The sequence below is a fragment of the Chaetodon auriga genome, chromosome 1, assembly GCF_051107435.1.
Source record: "Chaetodon auriga isolate fChaAug3 chromosome 1, fChaAug3.hap1, whole genome shotgun sequence".
Lineage (NCBI taxonomy): Eukaryota > Metazoa > Chordata > Actinopteri > Chaetodontiformes > Chaetodontidae > Chaetodon > Chaetodon auriga.
In genome coordinates this window covers 12,234,878-12,256,712 of record NC_135074.1, presented here as the reverse complement: position 1 = coordinate 12,256,712, position 21,835 = coordinate 12,234,878, and the positions used below count along the sequence as shown (strand labels likewise).

The window sequence follows — 21,835 nt, the reverse complement described above, 5'->3', positions numbered from 1 at the left end:
TGGTACTAGCCAGTGTTGGGCATTTTTATGGATAATATTTATGTAGTAACAACTCTTACAATCCTACAAGTAAAATGCAACATCACTAAAAAAGTTTGTACACTTCCAACTATGAAATGATTGACATGCTGTTTCCATTGTCATCCAAAACACTCTCATGCTCATGCGTTTGTTTGACACAAAGTGCTGCCAATGGTACCTGACATTAAAGACCTCTGACAGTTTGCCCAGTTTGAAACAATTTTTGAATGTTACATTATCACAAGCTACCTGACATTTAACACTTTTGCTATTGATAGAAACAGATCCAATATATATTTAATCAGCGTTTGTGACATTGTGTAAAATTCATTCTACTACTGAATGAGATGTAGCCATAGATGAAGCACAGACAGGCATACTCTGTAACAACCCCCCCCCCCCCCCCCCCCACCTCACCCCCCACCCATTAGCTTTATGCCTTCATCTCTAGTGTTATGTGCTCATCATGCTCGTGCTCTGAAGCGTGCTCGCTGGTCTGTGTTGGAGCTGTGAAGGGAGTCTCAGCAGCACTGCCACTCCTGCCAGGCCTGTCTTCAGCTGGCTACAGCAGCGTCTGTATTCAGATGCTAATTCACACTCCCAAGGGCATTCTGTAACCAGGTCAGCCTTGCTTGGAATATTTATAGAGGTCTGCTGCTAGTGAAGTTTGCTGCTTGCTCCTGGGGGAGCAAAGGAGGTAGACCCTCTTTATGCTTAGTGCACCATTTCCTGAGAAAGTGTGGATATGAAAAATTCAGATACGGGGAATGAAGCGTCTCTGTTGTTGTTTTAGTTGATATCATTTAATTCAAAGCACTGACTGATTCAATATCACTGTCTCAGCTGAGTGTTGTAAACAGGGAAAGCCTCTTCTCCACAGTTAACTCATATAACTTGGAGGAGCTATGGCTCTTGTTTTTAAATGCATTACCTCTGGCTTTCAGATTAGACGCTTAAAATACAGTACTCTCTCTCTAATTGCAGTGCTGCCAAATCATCCTCATTATTTCATGCTTGTCCTTTTCCCCCTAAACTTGAACTAGAATAATTTCATAATAACTTGGATTCAGGCAATAGTTTTGCCTTCATGTGTGCAATTTAAATCTTTCAAAAACAAAACAAGCGTATTTCTGATTAGAGAAGGGAAGATAACCCATTTTACCCCAATGCTCTACTCCTGGTTCATGCCCACAGGGATTCTATTTTTGAGCTGAAACTGAACTAAATTAACCCTCTGACACAAGCCTACCACAGCCTCAAATATTTAGTCATAGCTGGAAAAATAGGAGCTGAAGAGTGTTAGTATTGCTCATATACTGTGCTTAATGTGTCCTCTCCTGTAGTAGGGAGCAGTCTGATCTCGTGGTATTGTTTGAGTCATCAGAGGGACAAGCAGTGAATAAATTGCAGGCACAGGCACCCAGGACGTGTACATCTCACTCTGAGCTACCAAATTTCATTCCATCAAAGCCTGGAGGGCTGCAACCTCTCACTACACACTTCTCCCATGGGTCCTCCTGTTTTATCATAAATCTGTTATCCTGTAAGTAATTTGTGAGATTATGAATGAAGCAGCTTTCAAATTGGCTAATATATGATAATGTGAAATGTTTTTCTATTACCTCCATCTGTAGAGGGAAAAAAATCCTGGTTTTGCTGTCATCTAGTAGTAGTACATATAAAGCTGTACAAAAGAAATGCAAGCAATGAATACACAGCATTACATAGTTGTAAGATGACAGATAAATGTAAATGGTGCATGCGGTGAAATGTATTGCATAAGAAATAAATAAAATAAAATAAATAGACAAATAAGTACAGGCCTATGAATACATAAATATAATAGAAATAGTTTCTAGTAGTTCAGGGGACTCACCAAACACCACATCACAATAAGCAATATTTTAGTGGAAATACATTATTTAGCAGTCTTAAGCAAATGTGTTCATGTTGAATTACACCAAGAAAATATAATGTAATACAGAAACAGAAATTAAAAAGTTTGAAAAGTTTGCCTCATGTAAATTTTGTCTGTCTTCCAGAGAGTCTGGCTGATCTGGCATGTGCATTGGCAGTGTGCTTAACCTACTAGTTTCAGTAAGAAGTGCTGTAAGGGCTTCTCAGCAGCATTTCAGGATTGAACATGGTGGGCTTGTTTGTGGGCCCGTCTTACTGAGAGTTGGGTGGGAGTCTTGAGGATGGACATACGTTTTTATGGCTGTGCACTAGACCGAAACGTGTCAGCTGCAGCAGGTGAGAGGTGACAGTAACTTTAGCTGAAAGTTGCCTTTTAAATTTACCGTATCTTCATTCAGGCTGTACATGGTGTCCTCTCGGCATCACCTGGGTTTTGGTTGGACATGGACGAATGTGAGAACCACCGCGGCTTCTCTGCAAGTCAGGGTTGGACTGCAACAAAAAATTTGGCTCTGGCATTTTTTGCCCTAACTGGCCCACCACAGTCAGTTGCACACCATCCTCCAGTACACAATTTTTGTGATCCCCTTAAAAAATTTGTTCTGGGTGTATACAGGCCCCCCCCACGGACGGCTCTAACAGTAATTAATACCGCATATATTCTAATAGTTACCACATACCTGAAAATAAACATAAACCAACTTTATTTCCATTTCACCAATCAAAACTATCTTTGTCCCTGTGCTCGGCTAAGCAGACCTCCCTGGGCCCCTAAGCAAAATTCTGCTTAGGGGCCCTCCTATTTGACCCATGAGCCATGTAAACCATTTGCCATTGCCATGCAGTCACACTTGCTCCCACTGCTCCCACTACAATCCTCCTTCTGTTAAAACCTGTTTGTTCCATCTGTTGATCTAAGCATAACTCGACCTATACAGAACAGAATGAGGTATAAACGAACAATATTTATTGAACAGAATATTGTCTATAGAATCTAAAATAAGTCATATTAACATCAACAACATAAATTAGAAATTGTAGAAATTACAAGATGTAGAAATAATAAAAGCTTTGTCTCTGCTGCCTAGTAATTAGTCCAACAATTCACTCTCATGCTCTTTCTTTCCTCTTTTCCTGAGCAGGATGACAGTTCCACCTCATCCTTTTGACATGAGGGCAAGGCCCCTGCATAATCTGTGGGGCCCTATGCCTCTTGCATAATGTATGTATAGTAGGACACCACGTGATTGGGCCAGCATAGTTCAATTATAGAATATTGAATAAATGAAATTTCCAAATTAAAAATGTTATTCATGACACCTTTGCTTTTATGTAGTATATGGCATGAAGAATATCTGTTGGTAATGATTATATTCAGTAAGTGATTTATTACAAAATCACTTAATTGATTACATTTAGAAGTAACCTGTCTGGAAGTACTTTTTGTCCAGTTTAGGCAACCAAATCTGGTTAAGGTCAGGGAAAGACTGTCCCAGAACAGAGGTTCTCAAAGTTTTGAGAGTGTCAATTTAAGGAACCAGGATATGATTGAGGGCCGCAAAAGAAAACTCATGAACTTGGCGCAAGATTTGTGTTTGTTCTCGTAATGCTGTTTAACATTACATATCTGGAGCACCTGTTTGCAGATGAGGTGGATCATTTGATAGAGTTCATTTTTATAGAGTTGATCCTTTTTTCCTGAAACCTCCTTTTCTCCTCAAAAATACGCCATTTTTTCAATGGTGGGTTTTCCATCTCACTTTCACATTAACTGCATTCACTATCCACTGAGATCACAAACTTTAGCCTAGAGCACTGATGACAGAATGTAATTCTTCACAAGGCACCACTAGTACCCATGCCACCAGTAAGTACTGTATTAAATGTTGGCCATTGACAGTATTGTAACGGACCACAGATGATAAAATATAATGCATGTCTTTCGTTTTGGGGGGCGCACAAAATGTTTCTGAGGGATGCCATTGGCCCGCGGCCTGCACTTTGAGAGCCCTTGTCCTAAAATAAACCTGTGTTGACTGTTGGAAGCAGACACATACCCTGGTCTCTAGGTAGAAGTGGAAGTGTTGAATGGCACTGTTGCAGCACTACATGAAGGTCAAACTAATTCCTGTCTTGGCACTGAATGGAAATATGGGCCGTTTTAAGCTGTTTGAAAGGATATCACACCCAGCCAGTGCAAAGCTGCTTTTTGCTATTAATTTTTGTACCTTTTACTACAAAATCCTGCCCTGCATTCTTGAGTAGAGCACTTATAATTTATATCATGAAAGCTGTGAACATGTTCTAATGTTAGTTGCTAGTTAGCTAATGGTGTGACATTATTGTTGGTGTGATTGGAACTGTTATGACTCTGTATACTGTGTTTATCTTGTTAAGTTAGTCATCACTGAACTTGCTTTTCTCCAGTCAGACTTGGAACTTGGCATAAAGAGTTGACACCAGTAGACTTTTCTGCTCTGATGAGCTTCAGTCGATGTGTAGTGTGACTTGTATATTAAGAATGACAAGCAAAGTTGACATGGTCGCACTTTTGGTGCAGCAGTTGGCTTGTCGATGCAGCTTTTTTTTTTTTCAGTCAGGATGTGTTCAGTTTAAGGTCTGCAGTCTATGCTCCATGCTGGGGTCTTGTGGGTACTGTGATCAAACGAGCCAGACCACAACTGTACAAACTGGTGGTCGTGTCAGCCTCGACCTCGACTTTTCTGCAGCCGTAGTCAGTTATGACAGGTCCTGCTCCTCTTTATTATCTTGCTTATCTCTGTTTATCACAAGCTCCTTGGAAATATTCCCATGTCCTCACAGTGCTGGACTGTGAGTATGACTGAACAAAAATCGGATAAAACAAGGGTCTTGTGAAAATCTTTCATGACTGATTCTTCTTGATTTTAAAATGCTTTTTGTGGTGATGTAGAGGTTTTTATTTTCATGCTGTATATGGACATTAGTGCATCTTTGTGTATATGCGTGCCTGAAAGTCCTCATTAGAACACTTGTTCCTTAGTGTGCTGGAGCAGGGGTCCTGGTTATACTATCAGCCATGTGCAGGCTTTTCTGCTCCAGTGAGCTCTGATCTATGTGCGGCGTGTGACCATGTGTGTCAGCACTGAAACGCAAGATTTACTGTTATTGTTGATACTGCAATGCTTTTGCCCACAGCTCACACACGCAGAGGTTTCCTAGCAATCAATTACATTTTTGTTCCTCAGATTTAAGGCACCTGTGAAATGAGGTTTATATCAGCGGTCTATAGCCTATCTTAGTGGTCTGGCTTTATCTAGTGCAGCTGCAGACTTGCTGGTAGAGGAGATGGCTCTATCTTGTATAGCCGTGCTGAAAGTAGCTTAGCTGATCGCTGTCCATGGTACCCACTTGCAGCTTAGCCCCTCTTTGAGTGCTGTGTCTCTGCGTGTGTGCAGCTTTTGCTGTCACCTCATCCATAGGCAATATGGTGTCACAGCTGTACCAAAAATATACCATTTATACAAAAATCATCCATTTCAAGAATTTATACAGTCTAATTGGTTTCATGTTGACTAGAAGCTTTTTTAATGTTTTTAAATTATCAGTGCCTCCGTGAGGACCATCATCATGAAAAGATATGCACTTGTGGTGAACACTAATGGTACTTGAAAGCACTCTGGGTAATAGCATCCACCAAATACTGTGTAATGTCTTCTCAATTGATATTTTAATGGTTATCAATTAATATTTTCAAGTTGAGATTTTTTAACTGGTGTCAACTTTCAAGTAAAGAGACAAAACAAAATGAATCAATAGTGGCAAAACTAAAGAAAGAAGCTAATTTATCATTGCCTTACGCTGCATGAGTGACGCAGTAACTGCATGTCTACAACAAACGGTGCATCGTGTCGTTTTAATCAGAGCAGCAATTTGATCTTTCTCCAGTGAACAGCTGTTTTCTGTTTGTAGCACATTAGATCATGATTATGCTGCCATTTATCACCCATGGATCAATAGCACAGTAATTACACCTCTGCAGTGCTGCTTATTTAAAGGGCTTGCCCTCTTGCAGTTTGTCTCTAGAATGGGAATATGATACCAACTGCTTATGCTTAGCTAATGTTCTATATCTCCACAGCTATGACCGTTAAGTCACACAATATTATCGATCAAAGGCATCGTTGATTTGACAACCTTCAACCTGTGAACCTTGTACAACAAAGCATTTTCTGTTGGTTCTGCTTCATACAGTATTCCTTTGTTCATAGCCATTGCCCCTGAGGCACATGTTGACTCTGTCTCCATTTCTGCATAAATTGTTTGGCAAAACAGAATTGTGTCATCAGGCAGTAATAGTAGATTAATGTTCTAAGTGTGTGTATTTTCCAGTGAGCTGCTCTGTCCTAACACTCCCCCCTCCTGTCATTTTCTCCTTTCAGACAGCAGTGCTTTGGACACACAGGTTTTAAGTCATTGTTTATCATCAAGCACGTGAACACGTGTGATTTCCTTGCATGTGCATGTGTTTGTGTATATCTTTGTAAATACACCTTGTGTTTTGTGGTATGCAGTGTGATGGTGTGTGTGAGGTTTGTGTCTGATTTGAATTGGATTTGAAATTTTACATCTACCTGAGTGCACCTGTGAGTGTGTGTGTTTGTTTCCCTGTAGATGAACTGAAGGGATATCTGTAGAGAAAGAGAATGCAGCATGTTCCTTTGGGCCATCTGACTGTCACTTTGTGCTGGTTGTCCTTTTATTCCTCTCTTTTCAGAAAATGATTTGTGTTTCAAACTGACCATTTTGGTCAGTGAGGAGGGAGGGTTACACAATAGGCAAATCTGGCCTGAAGCACCAAGAGCGGCAAAACTCTCAGTCTTGAGCCCACAAATTACATTGATGTGGAATAATTTGGTCTTTTGCCTGTGGTGCTTGCCTCCCTTCTCCCTGTGCTGTACTCCTCTCCTACCATTTATCTGATCCTCAGGTGACCTCCAAATGTACTGTATTTTCCCAAGTACATTGTGTTATACTGTATATTTCTTTTGTTTTCTTTGTACTTCTGTTTGTATTTAGTTGTATTCACTTACTGTACCTTGTATTTTCTTGTTTTACATCGTGTGTTTCTTCTCTTCTTCTCAGCCTCGGAGTCTTTTGGATCCCAAAGTGCTCGGCTTGCAGTCAGGAGGGTGAGTAGTGGCTCACTTCCTTATCTGATCAGTTCACAATTACACAAATCTGAGCTGCTGTGCTGTTTTGTACCTCCATGCTGAGGCACCTGCTGTAGAAATATTACAGACATGCTGGTTCTCTGGCATGCAGCCCCAATTAAGGTATCATGCTCCCAAGATGCTTATACAAATGTGTGATGCCTTCACATTTGTAAACATGTAAATGAATGTGTATGAAATTACAATTAATGATGGAAGTCTACATGAAAGATAGATGAAGCCAACTGTTATATCCTATGAAGTCATGGGAAAATAGCTCATAATCACATTTAGCCTCCATTACCCCAGCATGAGTATGCAGCCATCTGCAGCATGCACTGTGCTGAAAGGCAGGGAGAGCCGGGGGCCCTCGGGTGAGGCAAGGGCCAGGGCAGCTCGTCACGTTGTGTATCTTTAGGCTCACACCACTGATGTCGATGAGAGGGCTGACAGAAAAGCTTGAGGAGCTTTATCTGTGTGGAGGCATTGGAGCCTTGATGTCATGTTGAGGTCATTAGAGAGGCTTTGAGTGACAGTTGAGGTGATGCCACTGAGAGCCTCACGGGAAAGGAACAAGACTGGTGGGGAAGCAGCGAGGGGGGACGTGAAGTGTGCACGAGGGAGTTGGAGGATGGAGAGAGCAAGAGAACTGGAACTGAAGTGCCGTAGAGACAGCTGAGAAAAACTCAGCTGAAAGTGTTCATATTTGAGATGTGAGATCACATTCAGTATTCATCGTATTTAATATAAATCCAGCACTCGGTATGATGGGTATCAATAATAGGCATCACTGCAGCAATACCCCGCAAAAATGTAGATAACATGGAAGAGAGGGAGTCCATGGGAACAGCTGAGGATCAGAGGGATTACACGGAGCTCCAGCGTAGGTGGTCGGCATCATGCGAAGTGAAGAGGAAGGGGTGAGACAGGTTAGGTACGAGGCATGATCCATGGTGTTTGCCGGCAGCGTAAATCAAGGCCCCCCTTTCACTGTAGTAATGTCTCCCCCAGCATGGCATTATTATGATATTAATACACCTTAAATCTGTCTGCTTCTCCAGGGCTGGCAGTATTCTTTATGGTATTGACAGCATGCCAGATTTACGCCGCAAGAGGACAGTGCCTCTTGTCCGAGACCTGGTGAGTCATCTGCCGCAACAAGGTTATGTGTGATTTATGTGAAACGTATCTGCGTGACCCCACGTTATACCACAGTGGTGGAATCCTGCTCTGTGCGCGTATGGATCCAATAATAACTTTACAGGGAACCTGATAAAATGTGCTGGAGCTTTAGAGTGACAGCGTTTGTTTCCTATCATTGCATAATATCCCAGCACTAGCACAGGACTTATGCTCCTCATATACAATCTGTAGATTTGCTTAGGGATGGGAATCGATAAGATTTTATTGATACCAGTGGCATTATCGATCCTGCTTCGGTCCAACTCTTTCTCGATTCCCTTATTGATTCCTGATCAATTTTCTGCATGGAAAAAGTAAGCCTACACAGATTTTCAGCATCAACACATCTGTTTTCTTATCTCAGAGTCAGAACTTACTGTAGACACAGAGTAGAAAAAGCCCCACTGTTTAACCACTGCTAGCTGTAGCAACAGTCTGTTGTCATCTAAAATGGATGAAATGAGAGATTATTTGTACAGCATTTGTTTTCATTTAGGCTGTTTTAGACAAAGAAAAAAAATCTGCTGCCCGCCTGCATGGTGCTAATGTTTTTGTAACATGGGCTATTAACGCTCAGTGAGGGACGTGCTGCTCGGTTGAGAAGCAGTGACACTATTAAATACATGGCATTCCTAGAATTGAAGCCCATATTGTGTAGAAAGATGTTTGAACATATTACTGCTGTTTCCACCATTACTCGAAATGGTCATTTTACAGACATTAGAACTGACACTGTTGCCATCTTTCTTCATGAAATGAAGCCACATTTTGGACTCTGCTATGACTCCTTGTTGCAAGTTGCAGCAGTGTGGACACATGACTTTGAATGCATTGTTTTGCAATATGCAACTGTGAGAAAAATAAGCCAGCATCGATTAAAGTAATTGCTGGATATGCAGTTTCGATGTCTAGGACAGTTTGGAACCCCTCAACTAGAACCCGTTCTCGATTCCCATCCCTAGACTTGCAGTGTAGTGTCGAAATGAATTAGCTTTAAAGAATCACATAAACATTCGTTGGGATAAAAACAGGCCAGCGAGGAGCTGATTGGTGATAAAAGCAACCACTTAAAACTCTGGCTGTTTAATGTAGAGCGCTACCTATTGGGAATGTTAAAAGTAACCTTAGCCATAATTCTATGGCTTGATTAATTAGCCTAGAGAGGGTGTTTAAGACATAGCATCAACAGTGATGCTCCCCCATTTGTTTTTATTGCAGCATAATGTGTCATAACATATCCCACAGAGAGGCCTGTTGCAGTGCAGTCCACTTTAGCACTGTGCCACATGGTTAGCCTCTGTGAAAGACGACAGGCTGTCGAGATGCAAATAGTATTCATGTTTGTTTATAACTGTTTGTCCATTATGTGCTTCACAGTGTGTGTCTGTCTTGTCTATGTTTGTCTGTCATTGTCATGTATTTTAGTCAAAAGGATGGAAAATAATATTAGAACTCTGAAACTAAGTTACTTACGAACGAGCTGTTTAATACTTCGACATTCTACTCTTTAAAGATTTAGAGTTTCTTGTGACATAATATGGTTATGTAGCTTGCTGTCATACACATAGATGCTGATGAATGTTTATATCACAGTGAACAACATGAGTTGATGCTGTATTTGTCCATATCTCTCATGAAATTAATAACCAACAATGTCTTGGTAAGTATGGGTTGTTGTTTTTTATTTTTTATTTTCATTTTTTGGATTTTGCGTGTATATATTTGCCATTCCTACATAGACCCATAACAGCTATGGGTGATATTTTTCAGTGAGTTGTCAGATTTCAGCCTCGCCGATGCTTGGCCGTTTTACTTCCTCTTTTTTTTTTTTTCATACGTTGCTCGGCAGGTGTCGAAAAATTGTACATAACTTGAAATGTTGACAACTCAACCCAAAAATATATCCGAGAGACTTCATTGACTTCTGATTTAACTGTGTGAGGCTTTTAAATCATGTAAAAGTGACACTGAGCAAGCCTTTTACACTTGGGATGAAGTCAGTAGTCAGCAAACTAATTGGTCCCCTTTTCATGCCTCTCCTTTGTCAATGCCCCCCATTTGCTGTGTGATTGCTTCAGGGCAGCAACAGCGCTTGATTGGAACGGACAGCGGGGTTCCCCCATATTGTGGCGGGATGCAAAAACATAAACACAGAAAAATGAAAGTGGAAAATCAATTCACAAAGCATTGAACGCTATACTGCAGCTGAATAGATAACATCTGGACATGCAGGGTCATTTTGTATTGCCCGTAGCATCCTCAGCAGTGCTGGTGCATGTTGATAAACTTACATCAACACTCACAGTTCATGTAGAGGTCACGTTCCCTCCTACATTCTCCATGGCTTCCATGGATCTTTACCATAGCTGGGCTGCACAGACGAGAGGGTCGTGGTAAAGACTGATCCAATATTGTCAGCTGTCCATGTCTGCATTCCTCTGTTACGTAACTTCCTCCAGTATGGGATAAATGTGTATCAATCTCTGGTCACCCAAACTCAATGGATATCACTATAACAGCTAATTTACATGTGTGTATATGTGCGCGTCTGTGCGTGTGTGTTACCTGTTTGTATTTGTGAGAGTGCCTTATGTGGGCGTGTCCTGTTTAATAACGTTCGAGTAAGTTTGTGAATGTCTGAGCGGATGCGTGTGTGTTCTTCAAGTGCGCGCGTGTGTGTGTGTGTGGGGGGGCGCGCAAGTACGGTGTTGTGCAGTACAGCTGGCTTCACCCATACGTGAGTGTGTGCGTCTTGTGTTTGTGTAAAACTAATGTGCAGAGCAGACAGCAGAAAATATGATCAAAGCTTCATCCAACAGAGAACTGAATATAAATGCCAAGCATGACTGCAGTTTAGTAACTTCCAATGCATGAGTGGATAAAGAATCATGCAACGGCTGTATAATCTCTCTTGATGAATAGTTGAATCTTTCTAGAGCTCTGTGCCCTAACAGGCAGTCCTGCATGGCAGTTGAGGCACCTATGCGCTCACTATGGATAATAAATACATTTCCTCTGCTGTTTGTGCTTTCAGCATTCACCCTCCCACTCCTTGTCTAATTCAGTTATTTTATTTCTTTCACTCTCTATTCATGGCCTCCTGGAAATCACAGGCTTTGGTAAGCTTACTCTCTGTGTTTGTGCACAAGTTAACAGCGACAGATGAGTGCTTTGTCTTCAGTTGCATCCATTACAGAACCTTCAAAAGTCTTGTTTGATGTACTGATTAACTGTTCTTCAGCTAATTTCTCCATGCCAATGATATTATACGTGTGATTCATTTGTACTCAGGGCTGTTCTGAAAATGGTTCAAATGGTTCAATTGGGTCAGTGGATTTATCCGTTTCCATCATCTTTCTTTTGCTCTTCCTCTCTCAGACCCTCACTGCTCGAAAGGCAGGCATCTCGTTCGCTCTGGTGAACCGCTCCACTCTGAATAACGAGGACCTGGTGAGTACTAACATGCCTGCAATGCCCGCGCTGAAAATCATTGTCTGTTTATTGTGGAGTCTTAGTGGGGTTCTGCAGGGACATGAGATGCCCGACCCGTGTTCTCGTTATTTTTTAGGGCAGCGTTTGGAGAACAGGGTGCTGACAGACTTTAATAGCTGCTCTGTTTGCTGCAGCCATTGTACTTCAAGGCCCGGGATCACGTTGCCAGGAATACAGGGTTCCAAAATGAAAATGAGATGGGTTGCATCAGTTACTGGCCTTATTCCTTAAGATGTGCATACAGCATGCCATCATCTGTCTGTCTGCCTGTCTCTGTCTATAGTGCAGTTTATTAAAATAGACTCTGTGGCCACCTACTCACTCTTTCTGCTGTGCTCCTTCTGTCAGATCATTTGGCTGAGTTCAGAAATTAAGAGATGGCCCCATCATTTCATTTAGACAATGTTCCACGATTAATAATAACAAGCGCTGTGCATCAAGGAAGACAGAGCTGTAGAGAAAGGGCAGAATGGCTCAGTCGATTGGTATGAGACACTTCTGTGTTGACCTCCAAAGCTCTCTCTGCATTAATTGATTGCAATTCTTCCCTCCCTGAGGGAAGACGGCGTTATAGGAGGCAAACAGCAGGGGAAAGCAGTTTCTCAGCAAGACAAACAAGCAGACACTGTCATATCTGCTGATGTGTAACAAGGGCCTGCCAAAGACTGTAAGACCGCTGGATTCATATGTGCTCTGCACATTATGCACAAATATTAATCTTTTCAAACAGATTGTGGAGACGTGGCCCTCAATTTATGCACACTGATTTGTGTACACGACTGTACCACTTATCTATTTCACACACTTGACTTGTTCCTCATAGTCCACATGCACAGTTGCCCTCAAGTGACATGGTCTTGATTGCTTACTAATAGCTATGGGCTTGATTAAAGGAGCTTTAGGGATGAACAACTTATGTCCCAGATGAGGGAGACATGTCGTGATAGATGTGTTAATTAGTGTACAAAGCGAACTGATTTCTGGGTAAATTTCGATATTGCACCACAGCAGAAAGTAAGGAGTTGAACTTAAGGAATAGATGTCCAATATTTGGTTTCAGAGCAAACAAGGAAGGCTTTAATAATTGGTGGTCGAGGGCAGCAAAGCTGCAGATTGTGCGGTCTTGGTAAGTAGGACAAACAGATGTCAGAGTTTTATCTGCTGCATTAAGTCCAGGAGAGTGCTTTCCTGTGAGGACTGCGAGAGCACTCAGTAAACGACCATATGCTGGTTAAGAGTGGAGATCAGTTAGGGGAAGAGAGGGAGAAAGGAAGAGGAACGGAAGGGAAGGGTGAGGAAAGGAGGGAAGTGAGGAGGGAACGAGATGAGAGCCAACAGTGACTTGCCATCATGACCCCATGGCCCTAATGTCACTGATCAGGCAGCCATGTTGAACAATCGGCCCTCAACTCCCTCGAGAGATCTTTGAATCTATTTCGAGTGCTCCCTCCTTCCATCCTCTCCTTGTCTCATTTTTGCCCCACCTCTTCCACTTTCTTTTCTTTTTCAATTTAATACATTTTAATTGGATTAAAATGCCTTACTGTGTCACTGCTGACGTATGGAAGTCTCTCTCTCTCGATGACATGCTCTTTCTGCGTCATGTTTCCCATGCATCTGCTTTTTAGAGCAGAAAGGAACATTATGCGTGGGCCAGCTAACGGCCCGTGTGTCTGCTCGATGTTCTGAGCCGCCTGTGATCTGAGCGCAAGAGCCTTTTAACAGTGACTGTCAACTTAAACTTACCTGCTTAGACAAAGACGGGGACAAAGGAAGAAGAGAGCCACGATCTGACATGGGTCAAGGAGTATCTGGAAATGAGATGTGATGCGCTGCTCTAAGTCAGTTCAGATATCATCAGGCAGGTTGTTCGCAGCAAAATATCAACACTTCGCCAGGGTCATGTGGTTCACAGTTCCCTGTTAGGGTTAAGATGGTGCAGTGGTTAAAGCAAAAGATGAGAGGCGGAGAAGGCTCGACCAGGATGAGGAAGATGGTGGTGTCAGTGAAGTAGTTGACAAGGACAATAGGTGGTGAAATTGGAAAGGAGGGGTGAGAGGAGGAGGTGGAGAGATTAGATTCTTCTCTGTCATGTTGCTCTCGGGCAGAGGCTCGGGCTGTCAATCAGTTCTAGCAGTGTCTTGCACAAAATCACCAGGGTTACCTCCCGGTGTAACACATGAGGCTCACACATGCAGCACTCTTCCCACATCTTCTTCACAGTGTGACATGTAGTGTCAGGACTGGGAGTGATGAGGCAGAGAGAGACAGAGAGGGAGGGAAGTTTAAAAATGAAAAGTAAAATACTGCGATGGTCAAAGAAATGCCGAGACTAAACGTGCTCAGAACCATTCAGAACATATAGTTGGCTGGAAAAAAGAAGCTCAAAAGAGCCAAGTCAATTCACTGAGAAAAACAGAGACTTAGAGGTCTCTGAGATTTCCCACGCTCAGACAAATTTTGGCACACTCATCTCCTGCAGGCGGTGTCAGTATTAGATGGTTCAGTATTAAATTTGGTGAGGAGCGGGCTTGCGGGTGCGGTCTGGCTCGTGTGTAAGTTGTGGATAAATCTCAGACATCTGCTTCGTCTCATCGTTCTAAGATTAAAAGGGAAATCTCACTGTCAGCCTTCATTAAAGGTCCTCCAGGGTTCAGCAAGTCTCTCTGTTGCACCAGCGGAGTTTCACGATGTTAGACAGCCTTGTTGTCCTGTCATCTGGTGTCATTTAATCATCTGTGCAAAAGGATGTGTGGGTGTCTTTGTATGTGTGTTTGAGGGAGCAGTGCTGTAGCCTTCATGGTAAAGCGCAGAGCTACTGTTCAGAAGGGTGAGGCAGAATGGAGTACAAGTACCACTTGAAGATTTATTTACTGTAACCACCATACATCTCCTTCTCTTTCTCTGTCACTTTGCTCTCTCCCTTGCTCTCTCTCTCTCTCAATCTGGATAATGCTCACTTTTAAAAACCTTATTTACAGCATTCATTGATCCTGCCTTCAAGAACTGGCAAGTCCCGGCCCGTTTTCCAGCCCTTGTGGATGGCAGGGCTGCTGCACTAAAGCATTCAATTTGAAGAGGCTTCTGTTGCACAGCAATCAGTCCAGGCAGACCTCTTGTAGACATAGTATTTTGTCTGGAGGAGCTTTAGTCAGTAAACCACTCAATGTGAACAAAGCATGTGGGCTAAGGATGCTGTTAATTTAAGCTTAATGAGATGTAAGGGTGATTTACTCTCATACAGCTGACCTCTCCATTGATGATAAGGTAATCAGAAAAGGGACAAACCCCCCTAAAAGTTGTCTCTTGGACTGATGCAATCGGTTAGATCCCTTTCTTTAATAATAGAAGCTGAAGAGCGCTGCAGTCCTGATGAATGATAGCTGCAGTTTAGCCAACTTAAATAATTGCTGGCATTATTGTTACGCACAAGTGTACACTAAATTTCATCCAACTCAGCCTGCAGATCAATTTGAATTAAGTCCACCAAAGCTATTTCTATTAAACTTTTAGACTTAAACTAAAACTTTACACTATGATATGGAGCTGTTGTGGTCCCACAGCAGGTGCACAAGTGTTCCTATTTTGTTAGTTTTCATCTGACGGCATATTCCACATTTCTGAAAAGCAATTTAAACACAAAGTTGTTTTTATTGAGTTTTGAAGTTAAATTAAATCTTTTTTCCTCGCTTGCATGCTGTCACGAGAGTTTAACAACATCAGCCCTACGTCCTGTGTTTTCTCGCATCCCTGTTATCTTTTCCATCAGTGTCTTCGCTCCTTATTATTTCTTACACTTTCTCATTGCCTTTTCTTTCTTTTCAGAAACTACATGTCTTCAAGAAGACTCTCCAGGCCTTGATCTACCCGATTTCATCCACAACACCCCATAACTTCGAGGTGTGGACCGCGACTGCACCCACCTACTGCCATGAGTGCGAGGGGCTGCTGTGGGGCATCGCCCGTCAGGGCATGCGCTGCTCAGAGTGTGGCGTTAAATGCCACGAGAAGTGCCAGGACCTGCTCAATGCAGATTGTTTACAAAGTAAGGAAAGGGACTCATCCCACAATGCTTTGGTGCGCAGTTCACAAAGAGTTTGAAATTCATAGACATGTGCCCAAAACATGCCTTTGTGAGTAGAGTGCTGCATGCGTGTGTATGTGTGAAAGTATGGTTTGTAGCTTAAACTGCATTGTATTGAAAATGTATTCAAAATGTTCTGGGTTCATTCTCATTTTATGCTTAACAATAATTTCAATTCCTTTATTGTCTGATCTTGCAACAGACTACTCTCTTGCAGTGCTGCCTAATAATCAAGCAGTTTATAATTTATTATTAAAGTCGGTTAAATCTAAAAGCACATTTTTTGTCTGGGTGTCTGTTAAGTGCGGACGATGCCAGTGTGGCATTTCATCTGTAATAATTTAGGTAGTTTGTTCTTCTCACACATTTCTATACATACCAAGACTATAGTGAAAGTGCTACAGTACAGAATGCTGTTATGGGGATTTGTATAATACATATTACATATCCCCTTGCACTTACAGCTACAAGTGACATGGTGCATTTACGCTGCTCGCTCAGTCGCTGGCATTCATCGCAGCCTCCAATCAGCATTTTCAATCGGGCACACCCCTGTTGTTACAATGTAGGAACAATGTGAGATGCAGGCTTCAGGGCAATCCTTACAGCAATCCTCACACTCTAAGTGGATTAGCTACACCCTGGCTGTTATAAAACTCAGTGTTTTATAACAGTTCTATTCTAGTTTTATAGTTCAAACAGCGATTCATCTTTATCACATTTCAATCTGCACTCATGAACACAGTGTATCTGATCGCAGTGTCATTTATCTACAGAGCATTAACCCTCACATCTGGCCCTTTTGTCTTTTCGACACACACACAAGGAAACACACCGACACCAGCATTAACCCGAGAATTTGTCATTTCTAATCCTTCCCGCATGATCACACAGTCAGTCAGCGTGGGACATGTCAGATGAGTTGCTGGATGCTGTGACAGTATTGTTCAACTGCAATATTTAAGGCAAAAGAAAGTTGTCTGACCTTAATTATATCAAAAATAATATATACATGATAGATACCCTCAGACTGGACAGACAAGTTTTTATGCCAATTCCTGGGTGTTAACTATGCAGACTCTTGCCCAAAATGTGCCTAAAAACTCCCTGAAACTCTTGGTTTGTTTCAGGGGCAGTGGAGAAGAGCTCCAAGCATGGGGCAGAGGACAAGACCCAGAATATCATCATGGCTATGAAGGAGCGCATGAAGATACGGGAGAAGAACCGTCCAGAAGTGTTTGAGGTGATCCAGGAGATGTTCCAAGTCTCCAAGGAAGACTTCAACAGCCACCTGAAGACAGCCAAGCAGGCTGTGCTGGAAGGGACCTCCAAGTGGTCTGCCAAGATCAACATCACAGGTCAGCCCGGTTCCTGAGAGTGTATCAGAAATTTAATTCTTCAAAGTATCCACTAAAACATTAAGCACAAATCTTTGCAGCATAGAATGATTCACTGTGTTTCATAAATCCTCATTTACCCATTAATCATTAATCAGTTGGATAGACATGAATTCTTTTGTAACTCTCCTGATACTGCTGCAGGTGACCTTTGACCTTCACCTATAACCCTGTTCTCAGTCTTCCAGCACCAAATCAACAACACTGCCATTACATGTCAAGCTCATCTCAAATAACAAACACTGTTATTCTAATTAGCAGTCACTTATTAACTTCAGGATCTTGGTCATTAACCTCTGACACTGAACCATGTAATTAGAAATAGAAATAGAAATTGATCTCTGGAGAAGCTGTTTGTTCATAACACTGTGAAGGTTGCATCACCGATCTGCAGACAATAATTGCTCATTTTTTGTGTTTTTTCTGCTCTACTCGACTCATGTACCTCGGCAATGACACATTTATGATAATGCATGTATTGTTTTTATTAGAGCTCTGTGACATGTAGCTCTAATGAAAACCATAAACAAGTTCAGCAGTGGAAGAGCCTATCAGCTTTGCAAAAATGCTTTCCAAATATTAAACGGCAGCACAGTAAATGCAAAGCATGGAAGAGGCAGTAATGAAGAAACAATGATGACTTTTCATTATTGTGGAATGATACTTGCTGCAGATGCCAGAGATCTTTACGTCTTTTTCGAGCTCACTTCATGCTGGTTTGTACGCTGTACTTTGGAAATGAATCCCCCACAGCTGCACGTCAAGCTCTTCCAGAGATGCCAATCAAAACGTCGAACCTCTAAGTTCAGCTTGACAGTGCTTGACAGCACGTTCACACGAAAAGACATGAATTTATATGGATATTTTTTTCAGGGTTTTGAAGGGAAAATTAAGGGGACCAGTGTTCTTCCTCGTTAAGGAAGAAGGAAGGAGTATACAGTAATTAGGGCCACGGGGCAGCCACGAGCACTACTGCCTACAGCAAAGCTGTAGACAGTAGTGCTCGGGGCGAAGCCCCGAGCACTATTGTTATCCTGCGTGTTTTTTCTTCTTATTATTATTATTATTATTATTAGGGCCACGGGGCAGCCACGAGCACTACTGCCTACAGCAAAGCTGTAGACAGTAGTGCTCGGGGCGAAGCCCCGAGCACTATTGTTATCCTGCGTGTTTTTTCTTATTATTATTATTATTATTATTAGGGCCACGGGGCAAGCCACGAGCACTACTGCCTACAGCAAAGCTGTAGACAGTAGTGCTCGGGGCGAAGCCCCGAGCACTATTGTTATCCTGCGTGTTTTTTCTTCTTATTATTATTATTATTATTATTATTCTTCCTCTTCCGTGTCAAATTTCGATTCGCTACTCCTCCTACAGTTTTGGGAGCACCCACGCAAATGTTATATCAAAACGTGCGTCTCGATCGGGATCGGCGTGCTATTATTTTTGGGAAATTTATCGCAGTTTTTCGCGACGTAAGTCGCGAAAAACTGCGATAAATTTCCCATAAGAAATGAATGGGAGGCGGTAAAAATTGTCGCACTTCTTCTACTGGCTACTGCTCCGGCATACTTTCACCTAGAGACTCCATTTAAACTTTAAATTGTAGACACAAGTCTTGTCTATTGCTGTATTAAGCCACGTTTTGATAACTCATGTAGTTTTTGAGTAATCCCTCATCAATGACCATGAGCGTTTTTGGGGAAATTCTCAGATTTCAATGGGTGTGTATTGCGCGGACAGTTAGAGGCTAGAGTGGGTGACATCATCGCTAGAGTGGGAGAGAGCCGATTAAAAACGACTAGGTTTTTGCTCTTTCCACGCTCCTCCCGGCCACAGTTTACACTCTACAGGCATGATTTTTTCCACAGTTGTAGACAAACTTGTCCTCTCTCTCACAATGTGCTCGAAAAATCTGTGAGATGAACAGAATTTGAATTAGCAGCCTCTAAGTGCGGCCACGTCTGTCTCTGCTCTCCATGCACTCCAATACAAAGATTTTCGGAGAGAGCAGAAAGGAGCCCTGTTTTCAACTCGCGACTGTGTCCACAAAATATTCTGTAGAAACACAAAATTACACCAAAACGTTCAGGAAGTCCTCAAGGCGCTCACGGTGTCTTTGTTTTTCTGATAGGAGCTTCCGTTCTCTCAGGAGAAGCCCAAATGTGAGAGGAGTGCAGAGGCAGAAAATCGCTCGTTTTCTCCGCTTTTCTGTCGCCCCTCTCTGTCTGCCCTTATCGTCATGGGCAACCAAGCCAAATTGCCGTGACAACCACTGAGCCTCAGTGGCAGAGAGCCTTTTTTTAACTCCAGATTTTCTGTCTTTCCAGGCTCCTCCCGGCCACAGTTTACACACTACAGGCATGATTTTTTCCACAGTTGCAGACAAACTTGTCCTCTCTCTCACAATGTGCTGGAAAAATGTGTGAGACTTACAGAATTTGAATTAGAGGCCTCTAAGCCCGGCCATGTCTGTCTCTGTCTCTTTTTCTCTCTCTGAGTGCATGTGTGCCTGAGTGCTTAGAGGGGGCGTGTGTGTGCGTGCGCAGCTGGGTCTCATAGAGCATGATTGGGAGGGGCTCTGAAGTTGCTGTGGCAACCTCTGAGGCTCAGTACCTCTGTGAGCACTTCTCTCTCATGCTCCCACATGGAAATAAACAGACATATGGGCATATAATGTAATGTATATGGACGCGGTCGGGCAATAGACCCCGTGGCCCTTTCAAAATTTCCCGCAGGGAAATTGTCTAGTTATTATTCTTCCTCTTCCGTGTCAAATTTCGGACCGCTACTCCTCCTACAGTTTTGGGAGCACCCACGCAAATGTTATATCAAAACGTGCGTCTCGATCGGGATCGGCGTGCTATTATTTTTCTCTACAGAATACGCGTTTTTCGCGACGTAAGTCGCGAAAAACGCGTATTCGTTTCCCATAAGAAATGAATGGGAGGAGCTCGAAAAACGAATTTTTTTTTTCCCTTTTTCTAATGGCTACTGCTCCGGCATACTTTCACCTAGAGACTCCATTTAAACTTTAAATTGTAGACACAAGTCTTGTCTATTGCTGTATTAAGCCACGTTTTGATAACTCATGTAGTTTTTGAATAATCCCTCATCAATGACCATGAGCGTTTTTGGAGAAATTCTCTGATTTCAATGGGTGTGTATTGCGCGGACAGTTAGAGGCTAGAGTGGGTGACATCATCGCTAGAGTGGGAGAGAGCCGATTAAAAACGACTAGGTTTTTGCTCTTTCCACGCTCCTCCCGGCCACAGTTTACACTCTACAGGCATGATTTTTTCCACAGTTGTAGACAAACTTGTCCTCTCTCTCACAATGTGCTCGAAAAATCTGTGAGACAAACAGAATTTGAATTAGCAGCCTCTAAGCGCGGCCACGTCTGTCTCTGCTCTCCATGCACTCCAATACAAAGATTTTCGGAGAGAGCAGAAAGGAGCCCCGTTTTCAACTCGCGACTGTGTCCACAAAATATTCTGTAGAAACACAAAATTACACCAAAACGTTCAGGAAGTCCTCAAGGCGCTCACGGTGTCTTTGTTTTTCTGATAGGAGCTTCCGTTCTCTCAGGAGAAGCCCAAATGTGAGAGGAGTGCAGAGGCAGAAAATCGCTCGTTTTCTCCGCTTTTCTGTCGCCCCTCTCTGTCTGCCCCTATCGTCATGGGCAACCAAGCCAAATTGCCATGACAACCACTGGGCCTCAGTGGCAGAGAGCCTAAAAAAAACTCCAGATTTTCTGTCTTTCCAGGCTCCTCCCGGCCACAGTTTACACACTACAGGCATGATTTTTTCCACAGTTGCAGACAAACTTGTCCTCTCTCTCACAATGTGCTGGAAAAATGTGTGAGACTTGCAGAATTTGAATTAGAGGCCTCTAAGCCCGGCCATGTCTGTCTGTGTCTCTTTTTCTCTCTCTGAGTGCGTGTGCCTGAGTGCTGAGAGGGGGCGTGTGCGTGCGTGCGCAGCTGGGTCTCATAGAGCATGATTGGGAGGGGCTCTGAAGTTGCTGTGGCAACCTCTGAGGCTCAGTACCTCTGTGAGCACTTCTCTCTCATGCTCCCACATGGAAATAAACAGACATATGGGCATATAATGTAATGTATATGTACGCGGTCGGGCAGTAGACCCCGTGGCCCTTTCAAAATTTCCCGCAGGGAAATTGTCTAGTTATTATTATTATTATTATTATTATTCTTCCTCTTCCGTGTCAAATTTCGATTCGCTACTCCTCCTACAGTTTTGGGAGCACCCACGCAAAAGTTATATCAAAACGTGCGTCTCGATCGGGATCGGTGTGCTATTATTTTTGGGAAATTTATCGCAGTTTTTCGCGACTTACGTCGCGAAAAACTGCGATAAATTTCCCATAAGAAATGAATGGGAGGCCGTAAAAATTGTCGCACTTTTTCTACTGGCTACTGCTCCGGCATACTTTCACCTAGAGACTCCATTTAAACTTTAAATTGTAGTAACAAGTCTTGTCTATTGCTGTATTAAGCCACGTTTTGATAACTCATGTAGTTTTTGAATAA

At 42.6% G+C, this 21,835-nt stretch overlaps 1 protein-coding gene across 2 annotated transcripts in view; it reads left to right on the top strand.

The window, feature by feature from the left end:
- The window catches only part of unc13c (unc-13 homolog C (C. elegans)), a 105,530-nt gene that overhangs the window by 13,697 nt on the left and 69,998 nt on the right, over nt 1-21,835 (top strand). For both annotated transcript variants that reach the window (XM_076755826.1, XM_076755915.1), the window contains exons 3-8: nt 6,360-6,382; nt 7,063-7,109; nt 8,192-8,270; nt 11,709-11,762; nt 15,630-15,849; nt 17,019-17,246. In XM_076755826.1, the coding sequence (XP_076611941.1) occupies nt 6,360-6,382; nt 7,063-7,109; nt 8,192-8,270; nt 11,709-11,762; nt 15,630-15,849; nt 17,019-17,246 (651 nt within the window). The remainder of the gene's footprint in view (nt 1-6,359; nt 6,383-7,062; nt 7,110-8,191; nt 8,271-11,708; nt 11,763-15,629; nt 15,850-17,018; nt 17,247-21,835) is intronic.